The sequence below is a fragment of the Engraulis encrasicolus genome, chromosome 23, assembly GCF_034702125.1.
Source record: "Engraulis encrasicolus isolate BLACKSEA-1 chromosome 23, IST_EnEncr_1.0, whole genome shotgun sequence".
Lineage (NCBI taxonomy): Eukaryota > Metazoa > Chordata > Actinopteri > Clupeiformes > Engraulidae > Engraulis > Engraulis encrasicolus.
In genome coordinates, this window is record NC_085879.1 from 2423767 (window position 1) to 2443766 (window position 20000).

Sequence of the window (20000 nt, forward strand, 5' to 3'; positions counted from 1 at the left end):
GATGTGTTTATAGTGCCGCTTCATCACACTTATTATATGTGTGTATATTTGTGTGTCCATCTGGCGGGATCCAGGTGGGTTTTGCACCTCTGCACTTTGTACATGTGTGTGTGTGTGTGTGTGTGTGTGTGTGTGTGTGTGTGTGTGTGTGTGTGTGTGTGTGTGTGTGTGTGTGTGTGTGTGTGTGTGTGCGCGCGCGTGTGGGTGCGCACGTGTGTGTTTTTGTGCGTGCACACACACACACACACACACACACACACACACACACACACACACACACACACACACACACACACACACACACACACACACAAATATTAATACTGGCTCTAAATAAATTAGATTTGTTAAGCGTACATTAAAGAGAGCCATTTTCCTATCCATTTCTATACCAGTACTAGACCTACTAGGGCTGAAAGGCTGTGTAGTTCTACTTATCTCGAAGGTGTTATCAAAGCTTGCGGATGCGAGGGAGGGATGTTCTGTCCTGATACTTTTCATCTTGAGGTCGCGTTGCCTCCATTTCTCCCATATACCGTTCTCTTCTCAGCCTAACATTCACACAGCTCTGCTACCTCTAATGTGTTGCATTAGCGTCGCAGGCATCACTGGCAGGGCAGTGCTAGGTTGGTCATGACAAGCTAAGAGCGTCCCCAGTGCAGCATTTTTCGAAAGCTTGGTGACAAAAAATGTATTCACAAAAAAGTACAACGTCTACAAAATGATGAGAAAAGTCGAGCAACAGCCTCAGTTCACCACGCAAACACAAAAGTAAGATCTGTAGGCACACAGAAATTGAAAAAAAAACCTACAGTATATTGTGAAACAGTGAAACTGCCATGTTTGCATACTGTACAGAGTAGAGAGGGAATTAAGGTGTCTTGTCAGATGACAAAACTACACAAATAGGGAACATACACAAAGGCCATACAGTGGTGCTCATATGTTTACATACCCCAGCAGAATATACACTTTCTTGGCGATTTCTCACAAAATATGAAGGATTCCACAAAACCTTTTTTTTTTCACTCATTGCTAGTGACTGACTTAAGATATTTATTAGCAATCTTCTGTGTTTACTCTTTCAAAAGCATGATCACACCCCAAACTACCCAAATGACCCTGTTCAAAAGTTTACATACCCTAGTTTCTGATGCTGAATATGGCCCTGTTTAACATCAAGGACCGCTCTAAATTGTTTGTGGTAGTTGTGGATAAGGCTCTTAATATTCTCAGATGATAAAACAGCACATTCTTCCTGGCAGAACGGTTGTTTCCTATAATATTTTTGGGTGTCTTGCTGGAACCTCACATTTGAGGTTTTCCCTGAGTGGCTCAATGATGTTGAGATCAGGAGAGTGAGATGGTCGCTAAAAAACCTTCATTTTATTCTTTCTGAAGCTAATGACGGGTTGATTTGGCTTTCTGTGTCGAAATATTGTCATGTTGGCACTGTTGGAATTTCAATTCAGAAATGCAATATGAGGGGGTTTGGTTGAAATCAAGCCATTGGGCAAGGGAATCATTGCATTGCAATGATCATTGCAAGGGAAATTGTTCAGGAGGCATAGGACAACCAAAAAATAACTTCAGGGGAAATATAGGACAACGCACGATCTGATATCGCCAAGTAATTAACACTCCTGGACCGATGTGAAAACGTTCGTCCAGGATTAATGTTATAGCCAACCAATCAGGGGTCATTAGAGGTGGGATCATTAGAGGTGGTACGTCATCAACAGGGCGACTAGCATTTCCAAATATTCGCCTTATTTTGTGCCACCCGGAACGTTCTAAAGACGTTGAGGGGTACACTTCAGGGGTGCATTCGGCAACGCACCAGCTGTCATGGCGCCTCAGTGTTGTGTGCCCAAATGTGCGTCCTCAAAGAGAAAAAATCCTACCGTGGACAGACTTTCCACCGTTTCCCCAAAGAGCAGGCACTTCGCCGTGAATGGATAAATCACGTCAAGAGGGATCCTGGTCCATATTTCAAGGTAAGATGCGAAATTGTGTTCAATCATACGCATTAGCTAGCACAAATAAGCTAGCTCGCCAAACTTGTCATGACTCATGTAGCCTAATGAAGCGAATGCCTCGATGAAATAAAAAAAAATATGAATGTGTAATTACACAACGCTACATTCATATGATATTTCCAGATCGCTATTTCAAGATTATGCTTTTAATTGTATGGTAAGCGATCCGATGGCCACCGATTTTGTGCTACCAGAACCAGTAGCATAGGGCAGGCCTACTTGTGCTAAAATCAAGTTGTTTTGCTAACGAACTAAAATGCATACCCTGGTATTTATGGTTACAGATCAACGCTGAGACCAAGGTTTGCTCTGAGCACTTTGAGAAGCGGTGTTTTGTAAAGACCGCCCGTGGTATCACAGAGCTTATAAAGGATGCTGTGGCAACTTTGTTCGCCTGGACTTCAGAGAGGCCAAAGAGGAGAATCATCATTCGCAGACCGAGGTTACTTTGTTCAGTCAATATTCAACTGACATGTGTCTACCAACCCTCATAATAATAATAATAATAAAAATAAAAATAATAATAGAGAATAGTTCACCATAGGAATAGCCTACATTTAAATTTAGACAAAAGACTGGAGAATTAATTTATGTGCTGGAGATATAACTTATTTGTATGCATTGATCATGTCCTCCTGAGTCATGAGCCAAAGATTTCAAACTGTGATGTTATTACATTGCATTACATTTCACTTAGCTGACACTTTAATTTTATTCAAGCGATATTGTTTGTCAGGGTATTGGTTACAGTCCCTGGAGCAATGTGTCAATGAGCTGTGTTAGGTGCCTTTCTCAAGGATACTTCAGCCATGAAGATGTCAGTAGAGGTCAGGGGGATTCGAACCTGCAAATCCCAGATTTAAAGACCAACTCTCTAACCACTAGGCCACGGTTGCCCTGTGTATGTTGTGACTCTCCTGTCCTTTGTGTTTCTTTTTCAGTACGGATTCCATGGAGGTGGATGAAAACCAGCCTGATGTGAGAAGGGATGCCTTGAGGTAAGTTAATGAATTGTATTTAGTTGTGCCATAGTTTGTAATTCATTACTGCATTCAGTTTTATATCAGTTAGGAATTGACCGTTTGATTCACAACTAGTAGTGTTGTCTTGTTGTCCAGGACTGATACAGCATCACATTCATCCTGGACTGCTGTTACTTATCTTTAGCCCAGGACTGATACAGTGCCACATTCATCCTGGAGTGTTGTTGCTTATCTTTAGCCCAGGACTGATACAGCATCACATTCTTCCTGGACTGTTGTTACTTATCTTTAGCCCAGGACTGATACAGTGCCACATTCATCCTGGAGTGTTGTTGCTTATCTTTAGTCCTGGACTGATACAGCATCACATTCATCCTGGACTAGTGCTGCATATCTGTTAAGCTGCATAGCTATTTTGCTAGCAACTACCAACGTGCCCAAGAGTTAGCTTTACAGGGCATTCCAATCTAGCTAGGATAGTAATCAAGAAGTTTGTTATATCAATTTTAAGTCCGTTTTGACCAAATACGTAGTTGCCTTTGGTGGGTAGAGTGGAGAAGTAGCAGACTGATGGCTGCCTTTTAGAGTAGTGTAGCCTGATAGCGCAATTAAAGCTTATTCATCAGCAGCTAATACTACCAGTTTAGCCATCTCAATTATGACAGAAAATCTGATTAGAGCAGCCTAGTGCAGACGTGCTACTTCCACACCTTTATTTGTGCTATCAAAGTAGAGGGGCAGAAGCTTAGTTCATCACTTTTGTCCTGGACCATGTTTCATCATCAGTCTCACTTACCACTACTTGTTAATTCAAGGCCGATACAACATTCCTTAATTTCCCTCTAAGATCGTTCAAGTTATACTCTACTCTACAGAACATTCATCCTGGAACTGTTGTTAAAGGTCCACTGTGTGAAATGTTAGTTGTTTATTTCCAGAATTCATGCCACCCATTCACTGATGTTACCTTTTTCATGAATACTTACCACCACCATCAAATTCTAAGTATTCATTATGACTGGGAAAATGGCACTTTTCATACATGAAAAAGGGGATCTTCTCCATGGTCCGACATTTTGAAATACCAGAAATAGCCATTTTTAGCTGCAAAAATGACTATACTTGGGCCATTTTAGCCTACCTCATTACTTAGTAAACTTTCATGAAAAGATCAAATTTGGCAATAGGTAATCCAGTTTCAATGAACAGCATAGTTGCAGTACCTGTTTTGACCACACAGTGGTCAAAAAATGCACAATACTTATCTGTTGTCCAGGACTGATACAGCATCACATTCATCCTGGACTGTTGTTACTTATCTTTAGCCCAGGACTGATACAGTGCCACATTCATCCTGGACTGATACAGCATCACATTCATCCTGGACTGCTGTTACTTATCTTTAGTCCAGGACTGATACAGTGCCACATTCATCCTGGACTGCTGTTACTTATCTTTAGTCCAGGACTGATACAGCATCACATTCATCCTGGAGTGTTGTTACCCATCTTCAGTCCTGGACTGATACAGTGCCACATTCATCCTGGACTGCTGTTACTTATCTTTAGTCCTGGACTGATACAGTGACACATTCATCCTGGACTGATACAGTGCCACATTCATCCTGGAGTGTTGTTGCTTATCTTTAGTCCTGGACTGATACAGCATCACATTCATCCTGGACTAGTGCTGCATATCTGTTAAGCTGCATAGCTATTTTGCTAGCAACTACCAACGTGCCCAAGAGTTAGCTTTACAGGACATTCCAATCTAGCTAGGATAGTAATCAAGAAGTTTGTTATATCAATTTTAAGTCCGTTTTGACCAAATACGTAGTTGCCTTTGGTGGGTAGAGTGGAGAAGTAGCAGACTGATGGCTGCCTTTTAGAGTAGTGTAGCCTGATAGCGCAATTAAAGCTTATTCATCAGCAGCTAATACTACCAGTTTAGCCATCTCAATTATGACAGAAAATCTGATTAGAGCAGCCTAGTGCAGACGTGCTACTTCCACACCTTATTTGTGTTTGTACTGAAGTCATAGTGACTTTGGTGTTAGTTAGTTACTCTAGTCATTACCAGTGTTGGGCAAGTTACTCAAAAACAGTAATGCATTACTGATCACATGTTACTGTCTTTTCAAAATAATCCCGTACACTACAATGTTAATATATTTAAAATGCATGGCATTACACTACAGTTGCATTACTTAAGTTACTTGCGCCAAGAGGACTGTAAGCCTCAATATGGATCTAACAAACATATCAGTATCAGGGTGGTACATTTCAGTATTCAAATAATTTAAATAATTAATACAATATGGTTCTAGCTGTGATTACATCACCTGACCTCTGCCACACAAAAAAATGTCATTGACCCATATGCTGTAAACAACATTTTTCTAATGTTTTGTTTTCTGATCTATTACAGGTGGAGCTTTCCCATGACCAAGAGATGAACGCTAAACTCAATAGTTTTTTTTTTCTCCTCCTTCCTGCCTGCACTGTAGAAAAAAGTCAGTCAGTAAACAAAACAAATGATTGGATTTCACAGATTTGTTTATTACAATTTCAGAGAGAAGTGATGTATGCATAATATAATATATTATTTAGTATAATAAGATGATCTATGATGCACACTTAAAGCATGAGAGATTTGTAGAAATAAACATCAATTCAATGTATGTTTCCTATTTCACTTGTGACTGAATTTTTCATAATTTCAGAATAATGGGCCTTGGACGTTTGTTAACATTGCACTCACTGCCCACATCTGGTTAACAGAGCCTACTAGTGTCATGGGTATGACGCCATCATATATGTGGATTCTCCTTATCGCACGTTCAACACGAATACGAAGTCTTGCGCTTGTTTGTGTTTCTGGTACTTCATCTGCATTGAAAGTGCCACTTGGGCCTAAAAAGGGTGGAGTCACAAGGGAGACATTTCATTTTGATAGCATTTCCTTAATCAGAAACCCTTCGTCTGCCATGACTAAATCGCCTTCTTCAAGCATTGCCAGGATGCCGGACAATTCTGTAATCTCCTTGTCGGATATGGAGCCTGTGTACAGGTCACTAACGAATGACACCTCACCAGACGGGGCAATACCAATCAGGCCTTTTGAAAGTTGGGTTGCCCTTGTAATGGGAATAGATTTCGGAGTTAAGTACCTTCAAACTAGGCATTTGCACATATATTTCTGTACAGTCTAGAATGACTCTGGTGTCTGGGTAAGTGTTTTGAAAACAAGTAGGCATACATTCATCTACTGTGGCTTTTGAAGGCCAAATGGGGAGAGATCCTAAAATGTATAGATAGTTAGTCCAGGTGACACAGATTCTGCTCACAGTTGACTGTGACACACCAAAGCGCACCGCAAGGTCCTGCTCAGCAAAACCCTGTCTGAGGCGAAAGAGAAAGAGAGAGAAATAACTGGTCCATAGTTGCTAGTTTGGGGATATTAAATGCCTGTCTAATGACCTGTACCCCTGTTTGTTTAAGCCTTTGAGCCTGACTCCATCCAACTATGCTTGTGGCTGTGGGCTGTAGAGCCATATATACAGCTTTAAAGGTGGCATAGTCTGGGAATCCTGTGTAAAATGACATCTGACTATCATCACTGGAATCTTGACACACTGAACACTTTATCTTGAAAGGGACACTGTGCAGGAAATGGTCAAAAAAAGGTACTGCAACTATGCTGCACATTGAAACTGGGCTGCCTATTGCCAAATTTGATCTTTACATGAAAGTAATAAACAAATATTTTCAAATATGGTCCAAGTACAGTCATTTTTGCAGCTAAAAATGGCTATTTTTGGAAATTCAAAATGACGGACCATGGAGAAGATCCCCCTTTTAATGTATGAAAAGTGCAATTTTAGTCATAATGAATACTTAGAATTTGATGCTGGTGGTAAGTATTCATGAAAAAGTTAACATTAGTGAATGGGCAGCATGCATTCTGGAAATAAACAAATAAAAATCTCACACAGTGTCCCTTTAAGTTGTGCTATTAACTTGTCTTGCTCTATGATGTGCTTGCGTGCCGCCTCAAGTTGTCCCTCTGGTGTCAGCGGTGGAACAGCATAATCATGGTATGGCTGTGGAGGAGGTACATCTGTGCTGGAGGGACAACAAGACAACACTACTAGTTGTGAATCAAACGGTCAATTCCTAACTGATATAAAACTGAATGCAGTAATGAATTACAAACTATGGCACAACTAAATACAATTCATTAACTTACCTCAAGGCATCCCTTCTCACATCAGGCTGGTTTTCATCCACCTCCATGGAATCCGTACTGAAAAAGAAACACAAAGGACAGGAGAGTCACAACATACACAGGGCAACCGTGGCCTAGTGGTTAGAGAGTTGGTCTTTAAATCTGGGATTTGCAGGTTCGAATCCCCCTGACCTCTACTGACATCTTCATGGCTGAAGTATCCTTGAGAAAGGCACCTAACACAGCTCATTGACACATTGCTCCAGGGACTGTAACCAATACCCTGACAAACAATATCGCTTGAATAAAATTAAAGTGTCAGCTAAGTGAAATGTAATGCAATGTAATAACATCACAGTTTGAAATCTTTGGCTCATGACTCAGGAGGACATGATCAATGCATACAAATAAGTTATATCTCCAGCACATAAATTAATTCTCCAGTCTTTTGTCTAAATTTAAATGTAGGCTATTCCTATGGTGAACTATTCTCTATTATTATTTTTATTTTTATTATTATTATTATTATTATTATTATGAGGGTTGGTAGACACATGTCAGTTGAATATTGACTGAACAAAGTAACCTCGGTCTGCGAATGATGATTCTCCTCTTTGGCCTCTCTGAAGTCCAGGCGAACAAAGTTGCCACAGCATCCTTTATAAGCTCTGTGATACCACGGGCGGTCTTTACAAAACACCGCTTCTCAAAGTGCTCAGAGCAAACCTTGGTCTCAGCGTTGATCTGTAACCATAAATACCAGGGTATGCATTTTAGTTCGTTAGCAAAACAACTTGATTTTAGCACAAGTAGGCCTGCCCTATGCTACTGGTTCTGGTAGCACAAAATCGGTGGCCATCGGATCGCTTACCATACAATTAAAAGCATAATCTTGAAATAGCGATCTGGAAATATCATATGAATGTAGCGTTGTGTAATTACACATTCATATTTTTTTTATTTCATCGAGGCATTCGCTTCATTAGGCTACATGAGTCATGACAAGTTTGGCGAGCTAGCTTATTTGTGCTAGCTAATGCGTATGATTGAACACAATTTCGCATCTTACCTTGAAATATGGACCAGGATCCCTCTTGACGTGATTTATCCATTCACGGCGAAGTGCCTGCTCTTTGGGGAAACGGTGGAAAGTCTGTCCACGGTAGGATTTTTTCTCTTTGAGGACGCACATTTGGGCACACAACACTGAGGCGCCATGGTGCGTTGCCGAATGCACTCCTGAAGTGTACCCCTCAACGTCTTTAGAACGTTCTGGGTGGCACAAAATAAGGCGAATATTTGGAAATGCTAGTCGCCCTGTTGATGACGTACCACCTCTAATGATCCCACCTCTAATGACCCCTGATTGGTTGGCTATAACATTAATCCTGGACGAACGTTTTCACATCGGTCCAGGAGTGTTAATTACTTGGCGATATCAGATCGTGCATAGGACAACAGTACAGCAAAGAGGCACTTGAGGAAAGATGGGCTGTTGGGTGTTGCCAGGAGAAAGCCATTACTGCGAAAAATGCAAACATGTTATTTTGCTTTTGATACACCAAATAGCATAGTGAGAAGCATCAGAATGCCTGTGACAATGTCATTTGGAAAAATGAGATCAATATGGAACTTTTTTCAGCCACTATTAACAGTACCATTTGGAGAACAGTCAACGGAGCCTATGATGAAAGTTACACCATACCCTTCTGTGAAACATGGTCATGGACCACTGATTTCATGGGGACATTTGAGTTACAAATGCATTATACTTTTGATCCATACTCGCAGAATGATGAATACATTGCCTTGTGAAAAATACTGGAGGAAACTTGACACACATCAGCCTTGAAACTGCACATGGTCCATTGTTTGGACATGCCAACATGACAATATTTCAACACAGAAAGCCAAATCAACCCGTCATTAGCTTCAGAAAGAATAAAATGAAGTTTTTGAGCGACCGTCTCACTCTCCTGATCTCAACATCATTGAGCCATTCAGGGGAAACCTCAAATGTGAGGTTCCAGCAAGACACCCAAAAATATTATAGGAAACAACCATTCTGCCAGGAAGAATGTGCTGTTTTGTCATCTGAGAACATTAAGAGCCTTATCAACAACTACCACAAACAATTTAGAGCGGTCCCTGATGTTAAACAGGGCCATATTCAGCATTAGAAACTAGGGTATGTAAACTTTTGAACAGGGTTATTTGGATAGTTTGGGTTGTGATCATTCTTTTGAAAGAGTAAACACAGAAGATTGCTAATAAATATCTTAACCCAGTCACTAGCATTGAGTGAAAAAAAAGGTTTTGTGTAATCCTTCATATTTTGTGAGAAATCGTCAAGAAAGCGTATATTCTGCTGGGGTATGTAAACATATGAGCACCACTGTATATACATATTTTATATACATATTTATATTGCATTAAAAAGTTCTGGGTTCCCTCAGTGCAATAAAAATTAAAAAGCCAGTGTAGTACAAATTATTAACCATGATAGGAGTCCCTCAGTTCATTAAGAGTAACAATGCAAATGCCAAGTAGTACAAAGCAGCTATTCCAGGGGGTGAGATTGGTGAGGTGGGCTATAGTGGGTGATTGTTCTGTCTTTGGATGTAGTGGGATGTTGTCCTGTGTAGTGCAGGCGCTTGTGCCATGGGGAGGGGGGTGGGTTGAAGTGTAGCTGCTGCACAGAGGAAAAGAATCAGGGGTGGGTTGTTGCAGATTGAGTGTGCAAGTGTAGGGGGTTGGTTTATGCCGTCCAGTCACCAATGATGATCTCTTTCATTGTATCCTTCTGTGTGGTGCTGAAGAGCTGGATGGCACTGGGGAAAAAGACTTCCGTAGTCTGTCTGTCCGACAGAGGATGGCACAGAGTCTGTTGCTCAACAGGCTCCTCTGATTGGCCAGAATCGGGTGCAGGGGGTGTCTGTCATTTTCAAGTATGGAGTACAGTCTGCTCAGCGTCCTCTTCTCGACTGTTGTAGTGAGATCCTCCAGTTCCATGCCCACCACAGACCCAGCTTTCCTCACCAGCTTGTCAAGGTGTCCGGCATCCCCCTACCTAATGCTACCACCCCAAAAGGCAATAGCATAGGTTAGGACACTAGCCATGACAGACCGTTAAAACATCAGCAGGAGTCTGTTGCAGACACTGAAGGGAAGTAGAGTAGAGTTTAGGAAGTAGAGCCTGCTTTGACCTTTCCTGTAGAGTGCATCTGAATTAGCAACTCTTAACACTTTATTGTTGTTTTGTGGCCTTTGTACATTGTTTTCTTTGTCCATGAACCCAACCATCTGGCGAGAGTCAGGTTCGTGTAGCTTCAGGAGTCGAAATGATCAAAAATGTAAGTGCTTTTTGCATAAAAAATAAACACGGCCTGACATACACTGAAACATAAACTAAAACGTCAGACTCAACAGTTACACTATTTCAAGACACCTGCTACATTCATTACTCTCATCAACAGCTTCATGGACACTCTGCGGTTATCAATAGTTACAAATTAGGCATCATGGAGTCAGCTCCTCCGCTAATCAGCTGAAATCAGCCCCATGTCTCACAGTGCGCTGACAGGCCCATGAAATAAACAGCGCATTTTTCCATTGCATAGTCTCTACAAAGGCCGCGAAAACAGTGAGAAGGGAAGTTTACCTTCTCCCAAGAGAGACACGAGTGAATGTAGGTTGTGTATGTGTGTGTGCCAGTGTCCTCCTATGCAGCACATCAATGACCGGAGGCATGCTTGTTCTTGATCGTCTTTTTTAATAGCGAGGCCAATTAATGTGTAGGGCCCGTGCACATTTGTCTTTGAAGAGAATCGGCTGCTCTCGGTCTCCCCATTAAAAATAACTCTAATCTTGTAATAGCTCATTATAAACCAGGTCAGATTTTCAGATAATTTCATGTCAGCTTTCTCTCTCCGCTCTGCTGATGCAAACAGCAGAGAGAGACAAAGAGAGGTAGCGAGGGAGGGAGGGAACCAGGGAACCAGGAGGAGGAGGGGGGGAAGGAGGTGGAGGGTTGGGGGCAGAGGGAATTTGCAGCTTTGGCCAATTAAAATCTGTTTGGCGTCAAAGTTGATGCTGGCTCTCACCAGTCATCATTAAGCCGGGGGGGCATAGTTCAGCCAAAGTTGTTGTGTCGGGTCATTTTGGAGCCATAATTATGGAAAAGATGGATGCCTGATAATGACTCTGACTTTAGCAATGGTAATGGCTCGGAATGTGAATGAGTCTCTCTCTTGTTTGGGAGCCATTAAGCTATGTTTAGCGAGTCGTGTTTATAAATGTGTGCTTTGTGTGTGTGTGTGTGTGTGTGTGTGTGTGTGTGTGTGTGTGTGTGTGTGTGTGTGTGTGTGTGTGTGTGTATGTGCATGCGTGTGCATGTGCATGTGTATGCGTGCATGTGTGTGCAGGCAAGTATGCACGTGCACACTTGGATAAAAATAGGAATAGCCAATTGTCAGTTAACCGTTCTCCAGTCACCAGCGCAATGTTCTAATTATTCATCTTTTGGATCGAGTGTTGTTTGTCATTATCAATGTAATTTTGATTGGCTGAAGAGACAGATATTTCTCTGTCTAGAGGTCATGTGGAAGCGCAGATTAGTCCCACGAGTGCGGAATCTATTCTATGAGGGATTTTTACCTCCAACCATGGCCTTGCATGCAGGGCCGCCGCTAGGCATCAGCAGAGTACACAGAACGCTTAGGGCCTCAACCACTTTGCCCCCAAAATTGGGGCCTCCTAAATTGAGATTGACAAAAAAACGTCATGACAAAATATACAGTATATACTAGAGATGCACCAGATCCTGATTTTTAGGATCCTGCCGGATACCGGATCCACTGCTTAAGATCCTGCCGGATCCGGAACCGGATACCGGATCCTACGAAAGTGTTGAAACACATAGCCTACTCGCACACGTGGGCCCTTTTTATCACGCTGACTCAAACTATTTTGACTGAAAAGCCTCGGCTACCGGATCCTGGATCCTGGAACCGGATCCTGTGAAAAACCCTATTATCCTGCCGGATCCGGATCCGGAACCGGATCATCTCTATCTCTCTCATCACTAGAGATGGTGCATCTCTAGTATATATATAAGTTTTCAAAAAGGCCCATCACTTTCTTTAAAAAAATGTATAGGCCTACCCCATTACTCAATTCGTGATTATTGTTATTTTTTTAATTATGAGGAGGGTCTCCTGATCAGTTATGCTTAGGGACTCCAAAACCTTAGCAACGCTCCTGCTTGCAGGAGTGTTTAGTGTCAGGAGCCTTCAACCCCTGAGTTTCTATCTCAACCTGAACTGTTGCATATAAACACATAGCACCATAGCATTGGCTCTTTGCAGTTCATGACTGGTGGTCAATAGACTCAATAGACTGCTCCTCCTTTGGTTGCGTTGTAGCCACTGACCTTCAGAGGTTGTTCCTTAACTGGATAGTGCTATGGACATATAGCTAGCAACATCATCAATCAAATGCTCATCCAATTGGTTTAGTCGTTGGTTGATGGTGCACATCTTGAGTAAATGTCATTGATCGGTCAAGAAATCTAGGGACCTCGTTTATCAACTGTTCTTAAGCACAGATCTGTCAGTACAATGTGTGTGTGCGATCATTCCTGTGCAACTTTCCTACTCCTCTGAGTATGTATGTTCTATACCAAGTGGTAAAATAATGAAACAACCAACAATATTGACCTTGCTGTAAAGATAACCTTAAAATGGTTTGTGAGTGTGTCCTTACAGCGTCTGATGGTACACTGTGCATTTGTGTAGTATATGCTTTCTTTCTTTTCCTTATTTTGAAGCCCTGACCTCTTGTAACAAGAATGATGGACTAACGCATTGCGACTACTGTCTTCTTCAGAGCCTGTAGAACTACAGTATGTCAAGCCTTTGGGATATTTGGCAAGACTTTAACTACAGTCACTACTGAAGTTGAGTTTAGCCGTATCTTAAAAAAACTTCCTACAACAAAATTGTGACTCATCTCCGGTATAAAATCATGTATTCTTATTCAAGCAAACGTCATTTGTCATCAGGCGTTATGTGTGTGTGTGCTTGTTTGTTTCCGGGTTTGTTCCGGTGTATGTTTTTGCAAGTTTTTTTGTGTTTTTGCAAGTTGTGTTATGTCATAGTCTTAATGGCCAGTATAAGACAGAAATAGCTTGCCTCTTCATCAGTTTGTTATTCTGAGGGCATGAGAGATTCATAAAAAAGGGACAGAGAGTGAGAGTGAGGGAACACATAAAAAGAAAGAGAGAGAATGAGAGCTAGAGAGCGATTGAGGAGAAAGGAGAGCAGGTGCGGCAGCTGATAGGTTGGTCTCTCCGTAAATGAGTTCTGAAACACCTCCAGTGAGGAGGGCAGATTGGACAGCCTTTCCTCTCGCTATTGTCCTATCAATGATCCCTGCTTTCACACAGCCATGCTATCTGTCTGTCACACATTGTTTTTCATTTCCATTGTCATCTTTCCATTTTCTTTGACATGCTGTAAAGTTTATATGAATTTAACAAATCTATTGCAATGACATGACTCTGAGTCACATTGATTCCCTAAATTCTCTACATTTATTTCTCTGTGTTCCCCCCTCTCTCCTTCTCCCTTTCTCCCTCTCCTGTCTGTCTATCTGTCTTTCTTTCTGTCTCTCTCTCTCTCTCTCTCTCTCTCTCTCTCTCTCTCTCTCTCTCTCTCTCTCTCTCTCTCTCTCTCTCGCTCCCCCTCTCCCCTTCCTCTCTCTGCCTGCAGTGTAAGACCCTGTCGGGGATCTGTGACCACATCATCTCCCTGTCCTCGGACTCCCTGGTGTCCCAGTCGGCCCATCTGGAGGTGGTGCACCTCACCAACATCATGCCCAGCGAAGGCCTGGTACGCATGTCATGCCACACACGCCAGTGACCAAACACAGAAAAACAGTCTGCTAGCACAGTGGTTCCCAACCTTTTTCTTCAGGGACCCATGTTTTTACCATTGTAAGCTTTGGTGACCCAACTGCGCGAGCGCCCGCACGACAAGGAGGGATACCCTCTTTTTTATTTTATTCCTTTATTTGTCTTTGGTCAAATATAGAATAAATGTTTACATTTACATTTTACATAAATATTTAAATAAATGCTTTGTCATTTACATTTATTCAACATCGGCTATTTAAGGTAATTTAAACCCCTTAAAATCAAGAAGGCTTGGCGACCCTCTGTGGATCTTTGGCGACCCATAGGTTGGGTCCCGACCCATAGGTTGGGAACCACTGTGCTAGCAGACCCGATGGCATATTGAGAGTGCAGATTCTCAACTTAACCGTGATAAACGTTCGCATGGGAATCTGGTAATACCCGAAGAATCTATGGCCGAATGTGCTCACTATTTAAAGTATAAACCATTCAGCTCTGAAAGTTTCTCGTAAAAAGCACAAGGTTAGCCCTTGTAAAGGTCAAATGTTAGCTTTTAGATAAATCAATACTGTTTTCTTAAGCACTGAGTGGCTTCTTCTAGACCTCAACTTCCAGACTCTGCAATTGACTAACAATTGCAAACTAATAGAAAAGGATGCAATATGTTTGGGTGTGTTTCAGGGCATGTACATCAAGTCCACATACGATGGCTTGCACGTGATCACAGGGACCACAGAAAATGTAAGTGTGCACTATTTCCCTCTTTCCCTTCTTCCAATATTTTGCTCTCTTCCTCCTTAAGTGCCTCTGTTCAATCTCTCCATCCCTCCCTCTGCCAGGAGATTACGCTCAGTCAGGCAGCAAAAAACATTTACCTCACCTCAGTCATAAAACATGAGTGTGTGTGTGTGTGTGTGTGTGCGTGCGTGCACGCGTGCGTGTGTGTGTGTGTGTGTGTGTGTGTGTGTGTGTGTGTGTGTGTGTGTGTGTGTGTGTGTGTGTGTGTGTGTGTGTGTGTGACTAATTCACTCCCTTTCCTACTCGTGTGTGTGTGTGTGTGTGTGTGTGTGTGTGTGTGTGTGTGTGTGTGTGTGTGTGTGTGTGTGTGTGTGCGTGCGTGTTTGTGTGTGTGTGGTGATGAAACAGTTGCAGTGTAGAGGCATGTGACAAACCAACACATGGCCGAGCTTGGGGCACCACAACACAGTCACAGATGCTCCCCACTCACATACTCTGGAAGTGTGCGTGTGCGTGTGTATGCGTGTGTGTGTGTGTGTGTGTGTGTGTGTGTGTGTGTGTGTGTGTGTGTGTGTGTGTGTGTGTGTGTGTGTGTGTGTGTGTGTGTGTGTGTGTGGGAGGGGGGGTTGTTTGTACACACAGTATTTTTACTAGTCTGTAGAAATGCACAAAATACTAATGCAGACTAGTTGTTAGCATAATGTATTTGTACGTGTGTATTTGTATGTTTGTGTGCCCATTTATTTATGTGCGTGTGTGTGTGTGTGTGTGTGTGTGTGTGTGTGTGTGTGTGTGTGTGTGTGTGTGTGTGTGTGTGTGTGTGTGTGTGTGTGTGTGTGCGCGTATGTGTGTATGTGTGTATGTGTGTGGGGGGGGGGGGAGAATGCACAAAATACTAATGCAGACTAGTTGTTAGCATAATGTATTTGTACGTGTGTATTTGTATGTTTGTGTGCCCATTTATTTATGTGTGTGTGTGTGTGTGTGTGTGTGTGTGTGTGTGTGTGTGTGTGTGTGTGTGTGTGTGTGTGTGTGTGTGTGTGTGCGTGCGTGCGTCCCTGTGTGTGTGTTTACAGTGTACGCATGAGTGTGTGTGATGTGCCGTGATGTGACTGGCCAATGTGGCCCAACCCCCCCAGGCGCGGCTGCTAGCCGGCTCTCTCCGAGCATGATGGGAGATCACTCCGGAATGCTCATTTCAGCATTGGCAGCCCAGCTGCCCCTGCATGTGCTCGAACTGCCCCCATCACTCCGGAACATTCCAAATGGCTCCACATTAAGTCAACCAGGACAAACATAAACTTCTAACCGGCTCGGAAATTACTCTATGTAGGACACCAAGTTGTGTAAATTATGCATTGGCCTGGTCTGGTAGCTTCTAGAATCATGCCACGCCATTAAATGTGCATGTTGACGACCCTCAGCATGCTAACATACAAGATATTCATAGATTTAAGAAAATGTTTGCTAAGGTTCTGATTTTTTTGTTTATTTTTATCCAAGATTCGGTTTCTGATTCGGCCGGATTCTGCCTTGTTGACAGGGTTCAGTTTCAGTGATTGGAGTAGGATTTGATATTCAGTTTAGGATTTGGCCAAATCTTAAGCAGTGGATTTTGTATTCGGTAGAACCTTTAAGTTATCGCTCACAGTTACTGAATCTAAAATTCGTTTTTGGATTTGGCCGGACTCTGCCTTTTTAATGGGGTTCAGTTTCAGTGATCTGAGTACGATTCAGTATTTGGTTTCAGATTCAGTATAAAGCAGAATCTTGCAGGATTCGGTACAACTGTATTTTTTACAGTAAATATCTTGGTAGGCACTTTTTGGACAACATGTCAACAATTCATAATTCAGCATAGTGAATTTTGACTGTTGAACAGTGATTTTAACATTTCTCTATTTACATAATAGAATCGAAAAATCTGAAATCTGAAAATCGCCCCAATTCTGCTGCCACGTTCTTTAAAGGGACACTGTGCAAGAAATGGTCAAAAAAGGTACTGCAACTATGCTGCTTATTGAAACTGGGTTGGCTATCGCCAATTTTGATATTTACATGAAAGTTTACCAAGTAATAAACAAATATTTTCTAGTATGGTCCAAGTAGAGTTATTTTTGCAGCTAAAAATGGCTATTTTTGGAAATTCAAAATGGCGGACCATGGAGAAGATCCCCCTTTTCATGTATGAAAAGTGCAATTTTTCCAGTCATAATGACTACTTAGAATTTGATGGTGGTGGTAAGTATTCATGAACAATTTAACATTTGTGAATAGGCAGAAAACAAATACAAATCTCACACAGTGTCCCTTTAACGTTGCATCCTTCATGATAACCAAGATTTGAAGGAGATAGAGTTATAGTCACCGCTACTGATGTACGGTAGTTTGTCGTGCAAACAGGCATTTAGCAGCAGATTTGCAGCTATTGTAGCAGCATGTGGAGATGTTTAGCACCATATGGGGAGCCCACTGTCTTCACCACAGACACATTAGTGATGGATAGAGAGATCTGTCTCTGGCCTAGGGCCTCACCAACTGGGCCAGCCCTGAGACCAGTTAGTCCAAACCTCATATGGTGGACTTACTACAGAGTCCACTCCATGGTCTTGAGATGGTAGTAATAATACATTACTGCTCCAAATACACACTCAAGGCCACAAGCACGCACGTGTACACAAAAGTGTACACAAGCACGCGCGCACGCACGCACGCACGCGCGCACACACACACACACACACACACAAACACAAACACACACGCACAAACCATTGCACACTCACACATCCACATACTACCTTGCGGCCCCCACAGCTCTCTCGGTGGGCCAGCTGGGTGAATAATCCAGGATGGGGGCAAGGGCACAGACTGTGGACTGGCACACTGGCTGCCATCAGTCATGCAGTGCCAGGGCGGAGTGCCATGCACATTTCTGTGTGTGTGTGTGTGTGTGTGTGTGTGTGTGTGTGTGTGTGTGTGTGTGTGTGTGTGTGTGCGTGTGTGCGTGTGTGTGTGAGAGAGAGAGAGAGAGAGAGAGAGAGAGAGAGAGAGAGAGAGAGAGAGAGAGAGAGTGCATGCGTGTGAGTGCGTGTGGCATTCACTGCCAGTCTGTTGAGTTGAGGAGCGGGCTGGTGTGTTGCCAACAGGCTTCATGCGATTAATGTGTGGGCTTTATAATGGGACTGGCGCCGTGCACACTGACAGGCAAAGACACGGGACTGTGTGTGTGTGTGTGTGTGTGTGTGTGTGTGTGTGTGTGTGTGTGTGTGTGTGTGTGTGTGTGTGTGTGTGTGTGTGTGTGTGTGTGTGTGTGTGTGTGTGTGTGTGTGTGTGTGTTTATGTGGAGATGGTTGTCATCTTTATCGTGGGCTCCTGTCTTCTCTGCAAGGTGACCTGATCATGTCTGCATTATGTACAGACTGTGTGTCTGATATCAGAGGGACACTGTGTGTGAGAGAGATGTCTGTGTGTGCACATTTAATGTTAGTGCTGTGTGTATGTGTTTGTGTGTGTGTGTGAGAGAGAGAGAGACAGACAGACACAGAGACAGAGAAAGAGAGAGAGCGAGAAGGGACAGATGTGTGTGTCTGCATGCACGCGTGCAACAAACCCCTATGTTTGTATGCATGTCTGATACCACCACTGGATATTTCCGTGATAATATTCCACAGTCTATTCCACCTCGATTGTGTTTCGTGTCTGTGTGAAATTGGCAGCTTTGGTATTGTGCAGAGCAGCCGGGGGCCTGTGGTAGAAGAGATAGGACACAATTATGTTACACCGGCTGCCTACTCAGTGGCGTCTTTGATACGCCTGATTGCCAGCCCGCACCCTCGTACGCGCCTCTCCTCTCCTCGGCCCCTCAGTCTGGGCCACTCTAGACAATGGGGAGATCATTTCCAGAAGAATGGCTGTGTGTATTTATGTGTGTGTATTTGTGTGTGTGTGTGTGTGTGAGAGAGAGAGAGAGAGAGAGAGAGAGAGAGAGAGAGAGAGAGAGAGAGAGAGAGAGAGGATGGTAAAGAAGGAAGAGCGAGAGAGAGAGAGAGGTGATACTGTGTGTGTGTGTGTGTGTGTGTGTGTGTGTGTGTGTGTGTGTGTGTGTGTGTGTGTGTGTGTGTGTGTGTGTGTGTGTGTGTGTGTACAAATGGGTGAGTTTTCCTGGGCCCGGGGAGGGGTGTTGGGTTTGGGTGGCATCAGGGGTACCAGCATTGGGTCTTCGTTACATGGTATGCACTGAGGGGAGGGCCCTTTCAGATGTTTTTTTTTCCTGGGCCTGGCAAAAGCAGTCAGCGGCCCTGTATGTGTGTGTGTGTTTACATGATCATTCAAGCTGTTAATGAGTATTCTGCTGAGCATTCAAATGAGAAATCCTTGCTGGAAATATGTTATTATGTGCATGGCAGGTCCGTGTACGGTCTGAAGCTATTTTGTGCTTTTGGAAATTTTAAAGAAAAACTCCATGGTGCACATACTAAGACAATGTGCTTTTTTCTCATATAATTACAATTCATATAAGCTGCTTAACAATGTCTGAACTTAGTCTTAAAAACTCGTACACAGCCACGCTGGTGGTAGTCTACTTTTGACTCAGTTCTTTAAACTATATGATTTCTGGTGGTGCAAAACCACATTGCCATCTTACAGTCACCTTAAAGGTATTTAGACTACTGTAAACCTTTGGTAAAAGCAATCCCCTATCTGATTGGTTCCCATAATGCATCTGACTGAGTGTATCTTTCACACCCAGCACAGTGGAAGACACTGAGCACGCTCATACACCTTGTGGCATCTTCCCTCCCCCCGAGGCAGAGCTCTGACCCCAAAATTTGACTCTCATTGGATATCAGGGCACTGCGTCCCGTTGCTATGCAACCTAGTGGTTACCTAGGAGACCAGCTATTCGGCATTAGGCAGGGTGAGATGGGGAGAGAGGGGTGATTAAAAGGTGAGGCTAGTTGGAATACCATCACAGCAGAATTGTAGATGGAGTGATGGCAAAATCAGACGTGTATATACTGCAGAAGCAAGACATGATCATTGCATTTGCTATTTAAAGGATTTATCCGGAGTTGGAACAAGTTTGCCTGATTTTTGCAT

The 20000-nt window shown here is 42.9% G+C and overlaps 3 protein-coding genes across 4 annotated transcripts in view; 2 read left to right on the forward strand and 1 right to left on the reverse strand.

The window, feature by feature from the left end:
* The window catches only part of LOC134440676 (connector enhancer of kinase suppressor of ras 2-like), a 113222-nt gene that overhangs the window by 29371 nt on the left and 63851 nt on the right, over window positions 1-20000 (forward strand). Inside the window, exons 6-7 of the mRNA XM_063190803.1 lie at window positions 14020-14139; window positions 14844-14903. Coding sequence (XP_063046873.1) covers window positions 14020-14139; window positions 14844-14903 — 180 coding nt within the window. The remainder of the gene's footprint in view (window positions 1-14019; window positions 14140-14843; window positions 14904-20000) is intronic.
* Window positions 1633-5838, forward strand: LOC134439814 (THAP domain-containing protein 3-like). Its single transcript, XM_063189720.1, has 4 exons — window positions 1633-1997; window positions 2324-2481; window positions 2981-3037; window positions 5450-5838. Exons 1-4 carry the CDS (start codon window positions 1875-1877, stop codon window positions 5475-5477), a joined length of 366 nt encoding a protein of 121 aa, XP_063045790.1. The 5' UTR covers window positions 1633-1874; the 3' UTR covers window positions 5478-5838.
* Window positions 6443-8655, reverse strand: LOC134439812 (THAP domain-containing protein 2-like). 2 transcript variants are annotated; one of them, XM_063189719.1, is made up of 4 exons: window positions 8319-8655; window positions 7836-7993; window positions 7271-7327; window positions 6443-7168 (listed from the first exon to the last, which is right to left on the reverse strand). In XM_063189719.1, exons 1-4 carry the CDS (start codon window positions 8439-8441, stop codon window positions 7114-7116), a joined length of 393 nt encoding a protein of 130 aa, XP_063045789.1. In that variant the 5' UTR covers window positions 8442-8655; the 3' UTR covers window positions 6443-7113. The 2 variants fall into 2 exon arrangements, with proteins under 2 accessions (XP_063045789.1, XP_063045788.1); XM_063189718.1 differs by having other exon boundaries at window positions 6443-7146; window positions 8319-8652.